This window comes from Gossypium arboreum, chromosome 12 (assembly GCF_025698485.1).
Source record: "Gossypium arboreum isolate Shixiya-1 chromosome 12, ASM2569848v2, whole genome shotgun sequence".
Classification (NCBI taxonomy): Eukaryota; Viridiplantae; Streptophyta; class Magnoliopsida; order Malvales; family Malvaceae; genus Gossypium; species Gossypium arboreum.
The window spans coordinates 96,223,190-96,243,757 of record NC_069081.1 but is presented as its reverse complement, the minus strand read 5'-3'; the positions used below and the strand labels follow the sequence as shown (position 1 = coordinate 96,243,757).

At 38.4% G+C, this 20,568-nt stretch overlaps 1 protein-coding gene across 1 annotated transcript; it reads left to right on the top strand.

Annotated features, from left to right (window-relative positions):
• Nucleotides 1-1,063: 1,063 nt before the first annotated feature.
• On the top strand, nt 1,064-20,480 carry LOC108479150 (uncharacterized). The gene is made up of 13 exons (XM_017781574.2): nt 1,064-1,820; nt 1,924-2,653; nt 3,888-9,874; nt 10,118-11,685; nt 12,124-12,387; nt 12,747-12,967; nt 13,295-13,566; nt 13,837-16,876; nt 16,955-17,087; nt 17,343-17,866; nt 17,971-18,882; nt 19,469-19,645; nt 19,916-20,480. The coding sequence occupies exons 1-13, from the start codon at nt 1,477-1,479 to the stop codon at nt 20,111-20,113; spliced, it is 14,370 nt and encodes a 4,789-aa protein (XP_017637063.2). The 5' UTR covers nt 1,064-1,476; the 3' UTR covers nt 20,114-20,480.
• The last annotated feature ends 88 nt before the right edge of the window (nt 20,481-20,568 follow it).

Genomic DNA, 20,568 nt, shown 5'->3' with positions numbered 1-20,568 from the left:
CCATTGGTGGGTTTGGTGTTCGGGGAAGCCATCGACGGTAGTGGAATTGATGGTTGCTAGGTTTGTTGGGAAGGGAAATAAGATGAAAAGAAAAGAAGAAAGAAAGGGGAAAAAAGAGAAAAATAAGAATAAATAAATATTTTAATATTAATTTTTTAAAACTCGTGGCACATTTAACTGCCATGTTAAACACATGTTATCAAATAACGATAGTAAACAATTAAGTGGTATTTTTGTAATAATACAATAATGTTAGTGGCATCTTTGTAAGTTTTTAAAGTTTAAAGGCAAAAAATAAAAATTAATTAAAGTTTGGTGGCATTTGGTGTAGTTTACCCTATAATTTTATAATATAGTTTTACTTCATGTAATTAATGTAAAATAACATTATTCAAAATAATAACTACTGGTGCAGTAATAAGATATATTGTACTCCTAAGTAGAGATGTATGTTTGAACCGTGCAAATAATATTGTTAGGAGGGATGGTTATGAATTCCAAACATGGATCGTAAAACGAATATGAAGAATACAATTTTCATTTCATTGTAGGTAGGTGGTTTGCTTGTCACTTAAATTAGAAATTATTAAGTCGATTTTATTTTATTAAAAATTAAAATAAATTATCATTTTTTGTAAAAAATAAATAGTTGAATTACAAAATTTATCATTCATCCAAAATAATATAAAATATTATATTAATTAAATTAAATAAAAATAAATAATCTTTTAAAAATTAATATTTAATTTTATCAAAGAACATAATTTTATTTCGTATGCATATTTATTAATATATCAAACAATATTAAATAAAAATTCAGTACTTAATTACTTAATTTTTTGAGTACTTAAATTTGTAATTCATCGAATATTCTAATATTGATTATTTTTATATCAATTTTAATTATTATAAAAATTTTTATATTTTGTAATTTAGAGTTGTATTTGAGTAATAATTTTATTTAATTATAATTTATTTTAAATGTATAATAGTTAATTTTATTATTATTTTTAAAAGTGAATTTAGTAATATGTTAAAATAAATAGTATTGTCTGTTGGTAAAAGTTGATGGAAGTTTTGATTTTTTGTTGGTCAAATAATGAATTTTCTGGTCGAGCCCCCCGTTTTGCAATTCATACAGTAAAGAATTGAAGTCTAAAGTCTGGCTGGTTGACCGTACAATTTACGCTCACCGACGACAAACAGAAGCTAGACGGCAATTTATTATTTATATTTTAGAATTTTGGTTTACATCAACCAGAACTCGCACCGCCTTCGCGAACTTTTCTCTTATGCACAAATAAATTCCTTGCTTTTCTTTTCTCACCCCCAATTTCCATAAAACTCACCAAATTTTTTTTTTCTGGTTTACACGTAAATAAATCCATCTGCATGGCTTAATTCCGAATTCCTCTCATACAATTAAAACAAAGAAAACAAAGGATATCGCCGGCGAAACAGAAAAAAAAATAAAGAATGGAATTGCCGGCAAGGGACTCGATTCTTCTAGAAGACTTCGGGCAGAAAGTGGACTTGACCCGGCGGATTAGGGAGGTACTACTGAACTACCCGGAGGGCACCACCGTGTTAAAGGAACTTATTCAGAATGCCGACGATGCCGGCGCCACCAAAGTTCGTCTATGCCTTGATCGCCGCTCGCACGGGACGGATTCATTGCTGTCGGATTCTTTGGGGCAGTGGCAAGGACCATCTCTACTTGCTTACAACGACGCGGTTTTTACAGAAGAAGATTTCGTTAGTATTTCTAGAATTGGAGGGAGTGGTAAACATGGCCAGGCCTGGAAAACTGGCCGATTCGGGTAACCTCTCGCTCAGATTGCTTTATACTGATCTTCAGCTTCTTACCTCTTTCTGCATTCTATATATTTATTTGCTTTTTTTTTTTGTTGGAATATTTTCTAGGGTTGGGTTTAATTCGGTTTATCACTTGACCGATTTGCCTTCGTTCGTGAGCGGCAAGTACGTAGTATTATTTGATCCTCAGGGTTTTTATCTTCCCAATGTGTCAACAGCTAATCCTGGAAAAAGAATCGACTTTGTTTCTTCTTCAGCTCTTTCAATATACAATGATCAATTCCTTCCTTATCGTGTATTTGGTTGTGATATGAAAAGTTCTTTCGCTGGAACTTTATTCCGTTTCCCCTTGAGGAATTCTGATCAAGCTGGCCGGAGTAAGCTTTCGCGACAAGCTTATTCGGAAGACGATATTTCCTCCTTGTTTTTCCAGCTTTTTGAGGAAGGGGTTTTCTCGTTACTTTTTCTTAAAAGTGTGCTCTGTATAGAAATGTATACATGGGATGCTGGAGAATCTGAGCCGAAAAAGCTTTTCTCATGCTCTGTTAATTCTCCCAGTGATGAAATTATTTGGCACCGGCAGGCGCTTCTAAGATTGTCAAAATCAGTTGTTAACAGTACAGGTAATGAGGTTGATGCTTATTCGGTTGAATTCTTGAGTGAAGCGATGGCGGGGACTGAATGTAGAAAAAGAATTGATACTTTTTATATTGTACAATCAATGGCTTCTGCTTCTAGTAGGATTGGTTCTTTTGCTGCTACTGCATCCAAAGAATATGATATTCATCTGCTACCTTGGGCATCTGTTGCTGCATGTATATCAGACAGTTCATCAGATGTAATTTGCCGCTCTTAATATGTCTTACCCTTGTTGGTGTATTATTTTTGTTTTAAAGTATTATTGAATTTTTTTTCTTTTTTGTTCTTCAAGATCATATGCCCTGAGTTGTCAATTTCATAATGTGTCCGCTATGTTTTGTAGTTTTATGCTGGTTTGGTTAATGGTAATAAATCTTTGCTTGTGTAGGGCACTGAACATGCTTGATATCACGGCCTTATAAGTTAGGGAGCCTGACATGCTTTTTATCCTGTTTGAACTAATTTTCTCTTGTATGGTACCATCGCAACATGGACTGAATTTCAAGGTTTTTGGTGATCTATACACGAAACATCTGGCACTGAGCTTATGTCTTACAATAGGTTACCTTGTTTCTGATTCAGCGTAGGAGCATAATAGGCATTTGGTTTTACTAGAAACCAATTTGTAAAGAGTAGTGGCTTACATGGCCAGGCCAGCCTATAGTTTGTTTTATAGCTCTTGGGGAAATATGACAGGAACTGTATTTTTCCTTTGTTATAATCCTAGATAGGTTACCTAAAAGCACATGTTTTAGTTGTTTTACGTCAACCTTATAAGGATTTGTATTTCATGTTTATAAAATAGTGAAGAAACCAGCATGTTGCATAAATTTTTTTAAAGAACTTCTATAGACTGGGTTTCTATTCACAGGTTTTTGCTTTAAATATTGCACTGCCTATACTGTTGTAGACCTGAAGCAGCAAACTTTAATAGAACATATTTAAAAATCTATGGATGCCAGTGCCTTGGTGTGGAAGTGTTTATAAAATTTTGGTTGCTGTTGAAGAGTGGCTGAGTACCTGAGTCAGCAAGTTAAAGTATCTGATGTTTGTGTAAAATAGCCGTTACTAATATATCAGCGTGAGTCTATCATGGTATATAAGTTTTTGTGCACACCTGCCTTCCTTACTTTTTATTAAGTTTTTTGGTGCTCTAGCAGTTATCCTTTCAAGTGAATTTGAATTCTATTCCTAACTACTGTTTATTTGGGCTTCTGAAATCATTTTTCTATCTTTGAAGATAGTTTGGTTTTAACTGAGAATATTTGTTTATTATATTAATTGCTTAGTCTTGCATGTTCTATATAAGTATATCTAAGTTCTAAAGCAGCAAGCAAAGTGCCCTTTTTGGTTTGACTGGTTTAGTACCTCTTACTTCAAACTTCATACCTGTCTTACTAAAATCTTATATTAATTTGATGCATTTTAAACAGAATGCTGCTCTGAAGCTTGGTCAAGCATTTTGCTTTCTTCCGTTGCCAGTGAGAACCGGGTTGACAGTTCAAGTTAATGCGTACTTTGAGGTCTCCTCAAACCGTCGTGGCATTTGGTATGGAGAAGATATGGACAGAAGTGGAAAAGTCCGTTCTATCTGGAATAGACTTCTTTTGGAAGATGTTATAGCTCCTATTTTTATGCAAATGCTGTTGGGTGTGCGAGAACTGCTTGGTCCAACAAACTCATATTATTCTTTGTGGCCCAAGGGTTCTTTTGAAGAGCCATGGAGCATTTTGGTTGAGAACATATATAAAAATATTAGTAATTCTGCTGTTCTGTATTCTGATCTTGGAGGAGGAAAGTGGGTGTCACCAGTAGAAGCTTTTCTTCATGATGGGGAGTTCGGAAAGAGTAAGGAACTTGCTGAGGCTCTGTTGCAGCTAGGAATGCCTATTGTCCATTTGCCAAGTTACCTGTTTGATATGTTTCTGAAATATGCTACTGATTTTCAGCAAAAAGTGGTTACTCCTGATACAGTACGCCATTTTCTTAGGTCATGCACAACACTTATGAGCTTGAGCAAATCCTTTAAACTTGTATTATTGGAATATTGTCTTGAGGACTTGATTGATTCTGATGTAGGTGCATATGCCAATAACCTGTCATTGATTCCTTTGGCAAATGGTGACTTCGGTATATTTTCTGAAGGCACAAAAGGGGTTTCTTATTTTGTTTGTAATGAGTTGGAATACATGCTGCTTCAACAAATTTCTGATATAATAGTTGATCGCGACATTCCCCTTAATTTACTGAGCAGGCTCTCTGCTATTGCAAAGTCATCAAAAGCAAATCTTGCTGTTTTCAGTGTTCAGCATTTTGTTAAATTATTTCCTAGATTTGCACCTGCTGAATGGAGATATAAAAGTAAGGTTCTCTGGGAACCAGAGTCATCTTGTACTTTCCCAACTAAATCCTGGTTTGTGCTATTCTGGCAATATCTCCAGAATCAGGGTGAAGGGTTGTTGTTATTTGGAGATTGGCCCATTTTGCCTTCAACCTCGGGGCATCTGTATAGACCTTCTAGACAGTCGAAACTTATCAAGGCAGAGAAACTTTCTGCTAGAATGCAAGGCATCCTTGTGAAGATTGGATGCAAGATACTGGACCCTGATTATGGAGTTGCACATCCTGATTTGTTTCATTATGTATCTGATTCCACTTTTTCAGGTGTTTTGGATTCCATTTTTGATATTGCCTCTTCAAATGGCAACATAATACAAACATTTAACTGTAACTTGACAGCTGAAGAGAAGAATGAGTTACGGGAATTTCTTCTTTATCCAAAATGGTATCTGGGAGAACTTATTAATAGTTCTAGAATAAAAAATTGCAAGAAACTGCCCATTTATAGAGTCCACACTGCAGAATCTGCTCAGAATTTTTGTTTTTCCGACTTAGAGAATCCTCAAAAGTACTTACCACCCTTTGGCATCCCTGAGTATCTTTTGGGAGGTGAATTCATTCTTTGCTCTTCAAATAGTGAAGAAGAGATTTTGTTAAGATTTTATGAAGTTGAGAGAATGGGGAAAGCTCGTTTTTACAGGCAGCAAGTGTTAAATAGAATAAAAGAAATGCATAATGAAGTTCGTGACAGTGTTATGCTTTCTGTTCTAGAAAACCTGCCGCAGTTATCTATTGAAGATACATCTCTTCGAGATTACTTGAGAAATTTGGAATTTGTGCCTACCTCTACTGGTGCACTTAAATGTCCTTCAGTGCTTTATGATCCTCGTAATGAAGAATTATATGCTTTGCTAGAAGACTCTGATAGTTTCCCATCTGGCCCTTTTCAAGAATCTGGCATCTTGGACATGCTGCAGGGTTTGGGCCTTAGGACATCTGTAACTCCTGAAACAGTCATAGAAAGTGCTCAACAAATTGAGCGAATGATGCACGAAGATCAGCACAAGGTGCATTCGAGAGGTAAAATACTTCTTTCTTATTTAGAAGTAAATGCAATGAAATGGCTTCCTAATCAAGTAAGTGATGATCAAGGAGCTGTAAACAGAATATTCTCACGAGCTGCAACTGCATTTAGGCCTCGCAACATGAGATCTGACCTGGAAAAGTTTTGGAGTGATCTCCGTATGATTTGCTGGTGTCCAGTGTTAGTGTCTTCTCCATTTCAAGCTTTACCATGGCCTGTTGTATCATCCAAGGTTGCTCCCCCAAAGATTGTAAGGTTGCAAACAGACTTGTGGCTTATTTCTGCAAGCATGCGAATACTCGATGGTGAATGTTCTTCAACAGCGTTGTCCTATAACCTTGGATGGCTAACTCCACCCGGGGGGAGTGCAATTGCTGCCCAGTTACTTGAGCTTGGAAAAAACAATGAGATTGTGAATGAACAGGTGCTCCGTCAAGAGTTGGCTCTAGCAATGCCGAGGATATACTCTATATTAATGAACATGATTGGTGCTGATGAGATGGACATTGTAAAGGCTGTTTTGGAAGGGTGCCGCTGGATTTGGGTTGGAGATGGATTTGCAACTTCTGATGAGGTAGTTCTTGATGGTCCACTTCATTTGACTCCTTATATACGCGTTATACCAATGGATTTAGCAGTTTTCAAGGAGTTATTCTTGGAGCTTGGTATTCGAGAATTTTTGAAGCCTTCTGATTATGCTAATATTTTAGGTAGAATGGCTGCCAGAAAAGGTTCCTCTCCACTTGATGCTGACGAAATCAGGGCAGCAATACTGATTGTTCAGCATCTTTCAGGAGTTCAGTTTCATGAAGAAGTTAAGATCTATTTACCAGATGCATCAGCGAGGCTACACCCTGCTAGTGATTTAGTTTATAATGATGCCCCCTGGTTTCTCGGATCTGATGACTCCGATACCTTATTTAGTGGCAGATCTGCTGCAGTCTTGAATGCAAGGAGTACTCAGAGATTTGTTCATGGAAACATATCAAATGAGGTCGCAGAGAAGCTTGGTGTCTGCTCGCTTCGTCGAATCTTGCTTGCTGAGAGTGCTGACTCTATGAATTTGAGTTTATCTGGAGCTGCTGAAGCCTTCGGTCAGCATGAAGCCTTGACAACAAGGCTCAAACATATACTTGAAATGTATGCAGATGGTCCTGGAATTCTCTTTGAGCTGGTTCAAAACGCTGAGGATTCAGGAGCTTCTGAAGTGACCTTCCTTTTGGATAAAACTCAATATGGAACATCTTCTATTCTCTCTCCTGAAATGGCCGACTGGCAAGGCCCTGCCCTTTATTGTTTTAATGATTCTGTATTTAGTCCACAAGATTTATATGCAATATCTCGTATTGGTCAGGAAAGCAAACTTGAAAAGCCTTTTGCAATTGGAAGATTTGGACTGGGCTTTAATTGTGTTTATCATTTCACAGACATTCCCACATTTGTTTCTGGGGAAAACATCGTAATGTTTGATCCTCATGCTAGTAATTTGCCAGGGACCTCTCCATCCCATCCTGGACTGAGAATAAAATTTGTAGGGCGAAAGGTTTTAGAACAGTTCCCTGATCAATTTTCTCCATTTTTATATTTTGGCTGTGACTTACAGCAATTTTTTCCAGGCACTCTTTTCCGTTTCCCTCTTAGAAGTTCTAGTGTTGCATCACGAAGCCAGATTAAAAAAGAAGGATATTCCCCTGACGATGTTATGTCTCTATTTTCTTCTTTCTCTGCTGTTGTTTCGGATGCTCTACTTTTTCTTCGTAATGTGAAGTCTATCTCCATTTTTGTGAAGGAGGGAGCTGGTCATGAAATGCAGCTTATGCATCGTGTGCAGAGAAACTGCATTAGTGAGCCACAAATGCATTCTGATGCTTTGCATCAAATGTTTGGCCTTATTGATGCAAAACGACACGGTGGAATGGATAAAGACCAACTGTTGAAGAAATTGAGCAAGTGTATAGATAGAGAGTTGCCACATAAATGTCAGAAGATTGTGGTGACCGAACAGAATTCATCTGGTGTTGTGTCACATTGTTGGATAACTGTTGAATGTTTAGGCAGTGGACGAGCTAAAACCAACCATTCAGTAGCTGATGACAAGATTCATAAATCAATTCCCTGGGCTTGTGTTGCTGCACATATACAGTCTGTCAAGGTGGATGCAGAAATATGTGATGTCTTTAGCCGGGAAAACACTTGTGCTGGTGATATTTTTCAACTTTCTATGGCTTCCGTTCAAGATAGGAAGAACATTGAGGGGCGTGCCTTTTGCTTTTTGCCATTGCCAATCAGCACTGGTCTTCCAACTCACATTAATGCATATTTTGAGTTGTCATCGAATCGTAGGGATATCTGGTTTGGTAACGACATGGCTGGCGGTGGGAAAAAACGGTCAGACTGGAATATTTACCTGCTTGAAGATGTTGTTGCTCCTGCATATGGGCAATTGCTTGAGAAAATTGCTTCACTGGTTGGTCCGTCTGAGTTCTTCTTTTCTTTTTGGCCAACAACAGGAGGATTGGAGCCATGGGCATCTGTGGTACGGAAACTTTATAGTTTTATTGCCGAGTTCGGTCTTCGTGTATTGTATACAAAAGCTAGAGGGGGACAGTGGATTTCAACAAAACAAACTATTTTTCCTGATTTTACCTTCCATAAAGCTCACGAGCTGGTTGAAGCATTATGTGACGCAGGTCTACCTGTTGCAAATGTTCCCAAACCAGTAGTAGAGCGATTCATGGATGTCTGTCCATCATTACATTATCTAACACCTCAGTTTTTAAGATCTCTGTTATCTAGGAGAAAACGTGGTTTGAAGGACAGGAATGCAGTGATCTTGACCCTTGAATATTGCTTGCTTGACTTAAAAATTCCTGTTCAAGCTGATTGTTTGTTTGGTTTACCTTTGTTACCTCTCGCGGATGAGTCTGTTACAACATTTGAGAAGAATGGAGCTGGTGAAAGAATCTATATAGCAAGGGGGGATGAGTATGGTCTTCTCAAGGATTTACTTCCGCAACAATTGGTTTATTGTGAACTTTTGGAAGTGGTTCATAGCAAACTATGTGATATGGCCCAAAGTGAGCAATCAAATCTTTCTTTTCTATCATGCCATTTGCTTGAGAAGCTGTTTTTGAAATTGCTTCCAGCTGATTGGCAACTTGCAAAAAAGGTAAGCTGGGTTCCTGGTCATGAAGGACACCCAAGTTTGGAATGGATAAAGTTGCTGTGGAGCTATTTGAATTCATGTTGTGATGATCTCTCAATATTTTTCAAGTGGCCTATACTGCCAGTTGAAGATAATTATCTCTTGCAACTAGTTAAAAGTTCCAATGTGATTAAAAATGATGGATGGAGTGAGAACATGTCTACTTTGTTGCTAAAAGTTGGTTGTTTATTTTTAAGGCAAGACATAGGAATACAACATCCACAGCTAGAACTTTTTGTCCAGTCTCCAACAGCAAGTGGAATACTAAATGCATTTCTAGCAGTGGCCGGAAATGGAAAAATGGAGAGCATTGAGGGGCTTTTCGCTGATGCATCAGAAGGGGAGCTGCATGAACTTCGTAGTTATATTCTGCAGTCAAAGTGGTTCCATGAAGAGCAGATGACAGACCTGCATATTGACATCATTAAGCATATTCCTATGTTTGAGTCATATAGAAGTAGAAAACTAGTCAGCCTAAAAAAGCCTGTTAAATGGCTCAAACCCAATGGCATCCGCGAGGATATGCTAAATGATGATTTTGTGCGTGCAGAATCTGAAAGAGAAAGAATCATCCTTACAAGGTATTTGGATGTTACAGAGCCATCAAAGGTGGAATTCTATAAAAGTTATGTTCTTAATCACATGTCAGAATTCCTTTCACAGCAGGGAGCTTTTCCTGCCATTTTACATGATGTGAAGATGCTAGTTGAGGAAGACATCTCCATCAGATCTGCACTGTCTACGACACCTTTTGTTCTAGCAGCAAATGGTTCTTGGCAACCTCCATCCAGGTTGATACATTTAAATTTCTTATTTGTTTCCAATTAATATCTTTAATTTTCTTATCTGCTGCAAGTTTGCAAGGTTAGCTTTAGGCCAAATAATTTGCAAAGTTACCGTAGTTTACTTCCACCTAGTCACTTAAAAAGGCTTTTGTTTCTGCAAGAAACCCATATGTGCAATGATTTTTTTTTTTTTTAGCATCACTTGAAGAATTCCCTGTTATCAATTTCTCTCTGTGATGTTCTTTGCAGGCTTTATGATCCCCAAGTCCCTGAGCTACAAAAGTTGCTCTGTAAAGATGTTTTCTTTCCTTCTGAGAAGTTCTCAGATCCTGAAACTTTAGACACTTTAGTCAGCCTTGGACTTAGAAGGACTTTGGGTTTCATTGGTTTTCTTGATTGTGCTAGATCTATTTCCACCCTGCATGAATCTGGGGACCCAGAAGCAGCAACTTATGGTAGGAAGTTGCTTCTCTATTTAGATGCTCTTGCATGTAAGCTTTCATCTGTGAGAGAAGGTGATGTACAGAAGGCCATCTCGAACAAGCTTCCTGAAAATTATCCTGCATCAGAAGGCAATGGCAGTGAGATGCCAGGTGACCTAATTGATCTGAATAGTGATGTTGTATGTCGTGATGCAGTTTCTGTTGACTTCCCTAAAAGGGAGGAAACCATTTGTAAGGATGATATAGACATTGAAAATGTTATGGGCAACTCGATGGATGATATGCCTGAAGAAGATTTTTGGTCTGAAATGAAAACCATTGCTTGGTGCCCAGTTTGTGTTAATCCCCCTTTTCAAGGACTCCCATGGTTGAAACCTACTAGCCATCTAGTATCCTCGAGCACTGTGAGACCTAAATCACAGATGTGGATGGTGTCCTCAACTATGCATATTCTTGATGGTCAGTGTGACTCATTATACATACAACAAAGACTTGGTTGGATGGATCAGCTGAACATAAATGTTCTTTCCACACAATTAATAGAGCTGTCTAAGTCCTACTGCAATCTGAAGTCACATTCTTTGGTGGAGCCTGATTTTGATGCTGCAATGCAGCAAGGCATCCCAATGCTTTACTCTAAATTGCAAGAACATATTGGTACTGATGATTTTATGGTGCTGAAATATTCTTTGGATGGTGTTTCCTGGGTTTGGATTGGAGATGATTTTGTTTCTCCAAATGCACTTGCATTTGATTCTCCTGTGAAATTTACTCCTTATTTGTATGTTGTCCCATCTGAATTAGCAGAATTTAGAGACTTACTCTTGGAATTAGGTGTCAGGCTCAGTTTTGATATTTGGGACTACTTCCATGTTCTACAACGCCTACAGAATGATTTGAAGGGGCTTTCTTTGTCAGCTGATCAATTTGGTTTTGTCAACTGTGTCCTTGAAGCCATTGCTGACTGTTCATCAGACAAACCCTTTTTTGAGGCTTCTAATTCTCCTTTGCTAATTCCAGATTCATGTGGTGTTTTGGTGTCTGCTGGAGAGCTGGTGTATAATGATGCACCATGGATTGAAAATAGTGCCCTGGTTGGCAAACGTTTTATACATCCAAGTATCAACAATGACTTAGCAAATAGGTTGGGTGTAAAATCGCTCCGCTGTCTCTCTTTGGTAAGCGAAGATATGACTAAAGATCTCCCGTGCATGGAGTTTGCAAGAATCAGTGAACTTCTGTCTCTTTATGGCAACAATGAATTTTTGTTGTTTGACCTACTTGAGTTGGCAGATTGCTGTAAAGCTAAGAATCTGCACCTAATATTTGACAAGAGGGAGCATCCTCGCCAGTCTTTGCTGCAGCACAACTTAGGTAATGAATGTGTGATACCTCTTAATTTTTCTAAGTTTGTTGTTGAATATGTGATATGGGACTTTTTTCCTCAATATGATGGAATTTGCCTTTAGATGTTTCTTTGGTCACACTACTCAGAATTGGTACATTAGGCTATGGTAGATTTTTGTGTGGTTGCAAGTGTTGCATAGATCATTGAACCCACAGGTTAAAATGAAAATTAATTTATAACATGCTTGGAAGGAGCTATGGCGCTGCAAACTTGTCTCTACAAAGTCATTTACTTCTGAAATGGTAGGTGCAACTTTTTCTACTGGAAGTAATGAGTATCTTCTCCTTCAGTGAGTTTTTCGTATTCTGTATTTTGTAGTTCATTTTTTGTAACAACCTGCCCAGCTTTGTCTTTGCTTGTCAACCGAATGGTATTCTGAATATTGTTTTACTTTACGAGCGTAGTTGAATTTCAAGGGCCTGCCTTGGTAGCTATTCTGGAAGGGGCCAGCTTGAACAGAGAGGAGATAAGTGGTCTTCAGCTGATTCCTCCATGGAGACTTCGTGCTAATACTCTAAACTATGGTTTGGGATTGCTAAGCTGTTACTTCATTTGTGATGTCCTGTCTATCATCTCTGGTGGCTATTTCTATATGTTCGATCCTCGTGGTGTAGCACTTTCTGTATCGTCAAGCCAGGCTCCGGCAGCAAAAATGTTTTCTTTGATTGGTAACTTTGTTCTTCCTTTCCTATTAATTTTCTACCTTGTCACGCTTATACTTGATTTGGTATGTCTTTGCTATCAGAAAATAGAAATCATTTGATTTTTGTTTTGACTACCATATGTCATTCATTATCGAGAAAGAACAATTTAGTTGTAAGCACAGTATGTTATTTGGATGAAGATTTATGGGCTAATTATTTCATAATGATGGGGTTAGCCTTAATGATGACCCTTGCCTTATTCCATTTTCCCTCCTTTCTTTGACTGCATTCTCTCCCCGAGATTTGGATGCCGTCTGAGATTTTACCATTTTATCTTTGTCCATCTGTGCAAGCAGTTTGAAATGCAAACTTCTGATTTGCAGGTACCAGTTTGTCTGAAAGATTTCGTGATCAGTTTATTCCGATGCTAATTGATCAAAAGATGCCATGGTCATCATCGGACTCTACAATCATTCGCATGCCTCTATCGCCAGAATGCTTGAAAGATGGACTTGAATTGGGATTGAATAGAGTAAATAAAATAATTGACAGATTTTTGGAGCAGGCATCAAGGATTCTTATTTCCTTAAAGTCAGTTTTGCAGGTAAAGTTTCTTTGTCTTTGTATTCCATTTTTCAACTAAAGCAATGGACATTTCTATCCAAGGATTGTACTTTCCTTGTTCATTTTGTTTATTCATGGAGTTGATGGCCTGAGAAGCCCAATCAGGAGTTTCAAAGCACTCGAGCTGTTCTTTGCTTGGGACAGTAGTTACTTGGCCAAGTGCCACTGCATCATTCCAGTCTATCTATTTAGTATGATTTTTTTATTTGTTTTATGTTAGGGAAGAAATAAGGAATTATGTGATAATTTACCTGCTTGTACCATTTTCTTTTAAAGCATTAATTATCATCTAAATTCAAACATCCAGGTGTCATTTTCAACATGGGAGGAAGGAAGTACACAGCTTTGTCAGGATTATTCTGTTTTTATTGATCCATCATCAGCTATATTGAGGAATCCATTTTCTGAAAAAAAGTGGAGGAAATTTCAAATATCCAGGTTATTTAGCAGCTCAAATGCTGCTGTTAAATTGCATGTGATTGATGTGAACTTATTCCAAAAAGGAACTAGATTTGTGGATAGATGGCTCGTTGTGCTCAGCCTGGGATCTGGGCAGACCAGAAACATGGCCCTTGATAGGTATGCTGAAGGGTTTTATTCTCTGATTAGTGAATGGCATGCAACACCTGCTTCCCCTTCTTCCCCAAACTTTGTTGACTACTTTAAATCCATATAAATATGTTGTGCTCTATTTGTTGGTTTGCAATAGTTCAAAATGTTTTCTCTTGATTCAAAATAAGAGAAGTTGGCATTTTCTCTACATGCATTCTCTTTTTCTTTGCCTCTTCTCCCTAAGAAATATCAGCAGTGTTCTTGATGTTCTTTAACAGTCATCATTTTTGTTCTTAGGCGCTATTTGGCCTACAATTTGACACCAGTTGCTGGAGTTGCTGCTCATATATCCCGCAATGGCCATCCAACTAATGGTCATCATACAAGCTCCATAATGACTCCTCTTCCTCTTTCTGGTGTTGTAACGTTGCCAGTCACTGTTCTTGGATGTTTCCTTGTGCGCCACAACGGTGGTCGCTATCTCTTTAAATACCAAAATAGTGAAGGATTTTATGAGGTGCAGCCTGATGCTGGAGACCAGTTGATTGAAGCTTGGAACAGAGAACTTATGTCCTGTGTTCGTGATTCCTACATAGAATTGGTAGTGGAAATGCAGAAATTAAGGAGAGATCCTTCAACTTCTAGTATTGATTCAAGTTCCAGTCAGGCGGTTGCTTTGTCTTTGAAGGCTTATGGAGATCAGATTTATTCCTTTTGGCCAAGGTCTAATGGTTATGTACCGAGTGATGGAGCTGATGATGATAGTAAAGTATCGTCAGCTGAAGTGCTTAAAGCTGATTGGGAATGCCTGGTGGAACAGGTTATAAGGCCTTTCTACACCCGGCTGGTTGACCTACCGGTTTGGCAGCTGTACTCAGGAAATTTAGTCAAGGCTGATGAAGGTATGTTTCTCTCCCAGCCTGGCAATGGGGTCGGTGGTAATTTGCTTCCTGCTACTGTTTGTAGCTTTGTGAAGGAACATTATCAGGTGTTTTCAGTTCCGTGGGAGTTGGTGAATGAAATCCATTCTGTGGGAATTACAGTTCGAGAAATTAAACCTAAAATGGTCCGTGAACTTTTGAAGGCGCCATCAACTTCTATTGTTCTTCGATCTGTTGATACTTTTGTAGATGTTCTCGAGTACTGCTTGTCTGACATTAAATTCCCAGCATCATCAAATTCTCATGGAGATGATATTTTAGTAGATCCCTTTAACCCAAATGCTTTTATTAGAGTCACCAATGAAGTGGGTATTGGACCGGACTCCGTATCAGTGTCTAATGCGCGAACTTATCAAGGCTCCTCTCAGAATGCAGCCATTTCAGGTGATGCACTTGAAATGGTAACAAATTTGGGGAAGGCTTTATTTGATTTTGGCCGGGGTGTTGTTGAGGATATTGGTAGGGCTGGAACCTTGGGTCAGAGGGATGATGGAGCTGGTAGCAGTAACAGCAGGAATGGTAATGGAGACCTGAGACTTTTATCGATAGCCAATGAGGTCAAGCGCTTACCATGTCCAACTGCTACAAATCATTTAGCACGCTTGGGGGTGACTGAACTTTGGTTAGGAAACAAGGAGCATCAGATGTTGATGAGGCCATTAGCAGCTAAATTTGTCCACTCAAAGGTGTTGGATAGGTCCATTTTCGAAGATATTTTTTCAAAAAATGCCATTCAAACAGCACTTAAACTAAAGAGTTTCTCATTTCACTTAATGGCTACTCATATGAGATTGCTTTTTCATGATAACTGGGTCAATCATGTTATGGAATCAAACTTGGCTCCCTGGTTTTCCTGGGAGAATACGTCAGGGTCTGGTGGTGAAGGTGGTCCTTCCCCTGAATGGGTAAGAACCTTTTGGAAAAGCTTTGGTCAATCGTCAGACGACCTTTCTCTCTTTTCTGATTGGCCTTTAATTCCTGCATATCTTGGTAGGCCAATTTTATGTCGTGTAAGGGACTGCCATCTGGTCTTCATTCCACCTCCAACAGATCCAATATCTGGGAATGGTGTCATGGATGCAGCTGCAACACAACATGATCTAACTGGAGTTTCTGTCGATCAAACTTCTGAATCTGATTCAATTCAACGGTACATTTCAGCTTTTGAAATATCTAAAAGTCGTTACCCCTGGTTGGTATCATTGTTGAATCAATGCCATATCCCTGTTTTTGATTTTGCTTTCATGGATTGTGCTATCTCTTGCAACTTGCTTCCTGCATCCAGCCAGTCATTAGGGCAAGTTATTGCCTCCAAGCTTGTCGCAACTAAACGTGCTGGCTTTTTCCCTGAACTCACATTGTTTTCTGCTGCTGATCGAGATGAACTTCTTAATCTTTTTGCTCTTGATTTCTCTAATAATGGGCCCAGATATGGAAGAGATGAACTTGAAGTGTTGCGCTCATTGCCCATCTACAGAACAGTTTTGGGTTCTTTCACAGGTTTAAACAACCAAGAACATTGTATGATCTCGTCAAATTCATTCCTTAAACCATGCAATGAGCACTGTCTGTCGTATTCAACAGATTCAATTGAATGTTCTCTACTTCATGCTCTTGGGATCCCTCAGTTGCATGATCAACAAATTCTGGTGAGGTTTGGTCTGCCTCGTTTTGAAGAAAAACCTCAGAATGAACGAGAAGATATACTGATTTATCTTTATACGAATTGGCAAGATCTCCAAGCTGATTCTTCTGTAGTTGAAGCTCTAAGGGAAACTAGTTTTGTTAGGAATGCTGATGAATTTTCATCTGATGTATACAAGCCTAAGGACTTGTTTGATCCTGGGGATGCTTTACTAGCATCAGTATTTTCAGGTGAGAGGAAGAAATTTCCAGGTGAAAGGTTTAGTACAGAAGGGTGGCTCCGTATTCTACGGAAAGTAGGCCTTCGAACTGCTACAGAAGCTGATGTGATACTTGAATGTGCTAAAAGGATTGAGTTTCTTGGAAGTGAGTGCATGAAGTCTACTGGGGATTTTGATGATTTTGAGACAGATATGACCCGCTGTCGTGGTGAAGTCTCTATGGAAGTGTGGACTTTGGCTGGGTCTGTTATTGAAGCTGTGCTCACAAACTTCGCTGTCCTTTATGGAAATAACTTCTGTAATCTACTAGGAGATATTTCTTGTGTACCAGCTGAACTAGGCCTGCCAAATGTGGGTGTGAAAAGAGTTCTTGCTTCCTATGGTGAAGCTATTCTATTGAAGGACTGGCCTCTGGCTTGGAGCTGTGCTCCTATTCTCTCTAGGCAAAATGTTATTCCTCCTGAATATTCATGGGGAGCACTGCACTTGAGGAGTCCTCCGTCCTTTGCTACAGTACTAAAACATCTACAGGTATGAAACTTCACCTTTGCCTTCTTTTTATTCAACAGAGCTTTATGTCTAAACACACAACTAACAAGAATTTGACAGATTATCGGGAAAAATGGTGGTGAAGACACTCTTGCTCACTGGCCTACTGCATCAGGCATGATGACCATAGATGATGCTACTTATGAAGTTTTGAAATATTTGGATAAAATATGGGGCTCCCTCTCTTCTTCAGGTTGCTATGTTCCTCTGCTGTCAACTATCTCTAGAATGGAATGGGTTTACAGCAACTCTTCAAATTTCTTTAGTTTCTTTGAGAGCATCACTGTATTTATATTTTACTATAGCTATTTGGTTCGTACTTTCATACTAGTTCAATTATACTGACAAGTTCATTGAATCTTGGTTTATGTAAGTTTACCTTTTGCACATCACAGTTGTGGAATTATATGGTTAGAAGACTAAAGCAACGGAAGTTTGGCTTATGCAGATATAGCAAAGCTGCAAGGAGTGGCATTTCTGCCTGCTGCAAATGGAACACGCCTGGTGCCAGCTAACTCTCTTTTTGCACGTTTGACCATTAATTTGGCTCCATTTTCTTTTGAGCTTCCTTCTCTCTATCTTCCTTTCATGAAGATTCTTAAGGATTTGGGACTTCAGGACATGCTATCAGTTGCTTCTGCAAAAGAGCTTCTGTTAAATCTACAGAAAGCATGTGGATATCAGCGTTTAAATCCAAATGAACTCCGTGCTGTGATGGAAATTCTATATTTTGTCTGTGATGGAACTGTTGAGGCAAATATGCTTGATAGGCTTGACTGGAAATCAGATGCTGTATTACCAGATGATGGTTGCAGACTCGTTCATGCAAAGAGTTGCATATACATTGATTCATATGGCTCTAGGTTTGTTAAGCATATTGACACTTCTAGGTTAAGATTTGTTCACCCGAATATTCCTGAGAGAATATGCAGAGTCTTAGGCATCAAAAAGCTATCTGAAGTTGTCACAGAGGTATTTTGGTCTTGTTCTGTTGAACTTTTTAGTGATTTTTTCATAGTCTCGTACAATGAAAAATATTAGAGCATCTGTGTTAATTTATATGCTTGTGTTTGCAGAAACTTGATAATGAAGGCAATTTAGAGACTTTGGATGGTATTGGCTCCATCCCATTAGATATTATCAGAGAGAAGCTGTTAAGCAGATCCTTTCAGGGTGCTGTGTGGACTCTTGTAAATAGTATAGCTGGTTATCTTCCAGGAATTAACAATATGGATTTGGGAACTATACATAGTTCTCTGGAATCTATTGCAGACAAGTTGCAGTTTGTTAAGTGCCTTCATACCCGTTTCTGGCTCCTATCAAGATCTCAAGATATTACCTTTGTATCCAAGGATTCTGTAATTCCAGAGTGGGAGAATGAATCTAGACATCGGACTCTTTACTTCGTTAACAAGTCTAAAGGCTGTATTTTGGTTGCTGAGCCTCCCACTTATATCTCTGTTCTTGATGTTGTTGCAACTGTTGTAAGCCAGGTTTTAGGATCCCCCATTCCATTGCCTATAGGATCTTTGTTTTCATGTCCTGAAGGATCTGAGGCTGCAATTATTGATATTCTGAAACTTCATTCTGACAAGAGAGAAGAAATTGAAACCACTAGTGACAATTTGATCGGCAAAGAGATAATGCCTCAAGATGCTCTTCAAGTGCAGCTTCACCCATTGAGGCCATTTTATAGGGGAGAAATAGTGGCTTGGCGGACTCAAGATGGAGAGAAGTTGAAATATGGTAGAGTTCCAGAGGATGTCAGACCTTCAGCAGGCCAAGCCCTCTATAGATTCAAGGTAGAAACAGTGCCAGGAAAGACTGAGTCTCTTCTTTCTTCTCAGGTTTTCTCATTTAGAAGTGTATCGATGGAAAACAGTGCCTCCTCAGCAGTCTTGCCTGAGGATAATCCTGTTATAACTGACAACAGGACTCACAATGAGATGCCAGAAAGTTCTGAACGAGGCAGAACTAAATCTTCTCAGGTTTGGATCTCTGTGTTGCTACCTTCTATGCTTTTATTAGTTTGCGCTTGTGATGCTTGAAATATGATAATAACTGTTGCTTAATCCAATTACAAAAAGCCATTTGGATTCTGTATTCGTATTCTCTCTTGCGTCGCTTTGGTAATATCCCAGCTCCTTCAGAATACTGAACTTGAGCACTCCTGCCCAAGGAGTTGCCAGGTAGTTTATAAACTTTTTGATGGAGTGGTTCAGGTGGCTAATAGTTTATATACATGTGTTTGAAAGGGGGGCGGGGGGAGGTGCATTTGAGTTGTTGTGGCAACTTAGTGGCAGCCTCTTTGCTTCTTGTAACCAATTTTTTTTTTTTTAAATCCATCTAGGGAAAGAAAAGGAGAGTAATTTAGATAAAATGCTACAATTTGGAACTTAAATTTATTTAGATATCTCTGTGCTATATCCAAATTTATTCAAATAATTCTGGCATCATATGGGATTTAAGCAAATTGTATCCTTGTTCCATGGCAATCATTAGTGGTAATGGACTTTACTGTTCTCTTTTATTGTATAGCAGCAACTAATCGGATTTTGTTTATCTTCAATGCAGCCTATTAAAGAGCTCCAGTATGGTCGAGTGTCGGCTGCAGAACTGGTTCAGGCGGTTAATGAGATGCTGTCTGCAGCTGGAATCAACATGGATGTGGAGAAGCAGTCACTACTGCAGCAAACTATAACCCTTCAAGAACAATTAAAAGAATCACGAACAGCACTTCTGCTTGAACAGGTTCAATTTTTTCTATGTTAAAGTGGTTTTGCAAATTCCAGCATCATAATTTGTATTTTAAAACTCCATGTATCTTATCACATCCACACGTATTGCTTGTTTTGGTCCGTTGAGTCTCATGGTTGTCAGTCTGAACATTTCAGAGTTGAACTTTAGCACACAGTCGATGTAGGGATTTATGGTTCCTGTTTAGGATCATGGTCTATAGCTAATGGTGCTTGAGTGGTGGTATTAGAAGATGAGTATTTAATGTTGCCGCCAAATTTGCAGGAAAAGCTTGATGTAGCTGTAAAGGAAGCTGATACAGCAAAAGCAGCATGGCTTTGCCGGGTTTGTTTGAGCAATGAAGTTGATATGACGATAGCTCCTTGTGGCCATGTGCTTTGTCGTAGATGCTCATCTGCAGTTTCACGATGTCCATTCTGTCGGCTCGAGGTCAAAAAAACGATCAGAATTTACCGGCCATGATGATCTCAAAGTGCTTTAAGAAGTTATATGGGATTTATGTCCTCAAGTCCTATAAATACAAAAATGCCGGGTATAGTTTCTTCACCCTCTGATATCTAAGGCAATAATGAGGTTGGTTCAGAAACACAGCTGCAAAATCTCAGTTGTGACATTTATTAGGGGATTTGATCCACTGAATATGTTGTATGATTTGTGTAATGCTTCTTGTGTAAATATTAACAAAAATACAAACTAGTCGAGTTGAAATTTTAAATGTGAATACTTGCGTTAATGTATATCAATCATCTTGATTCTTTGGTCAAACCTGATTCACTGCACTGTTTATATGTGTTGATAAAATATTAATAAAAAATATTTTTTATGTTAATTTTATTTGTTATAATTAAACTTGAATTTAAATGATTTTTATTATTAAAAATTGAATTTGACTTGGTCAATCTTTTATCCAAGCTAAT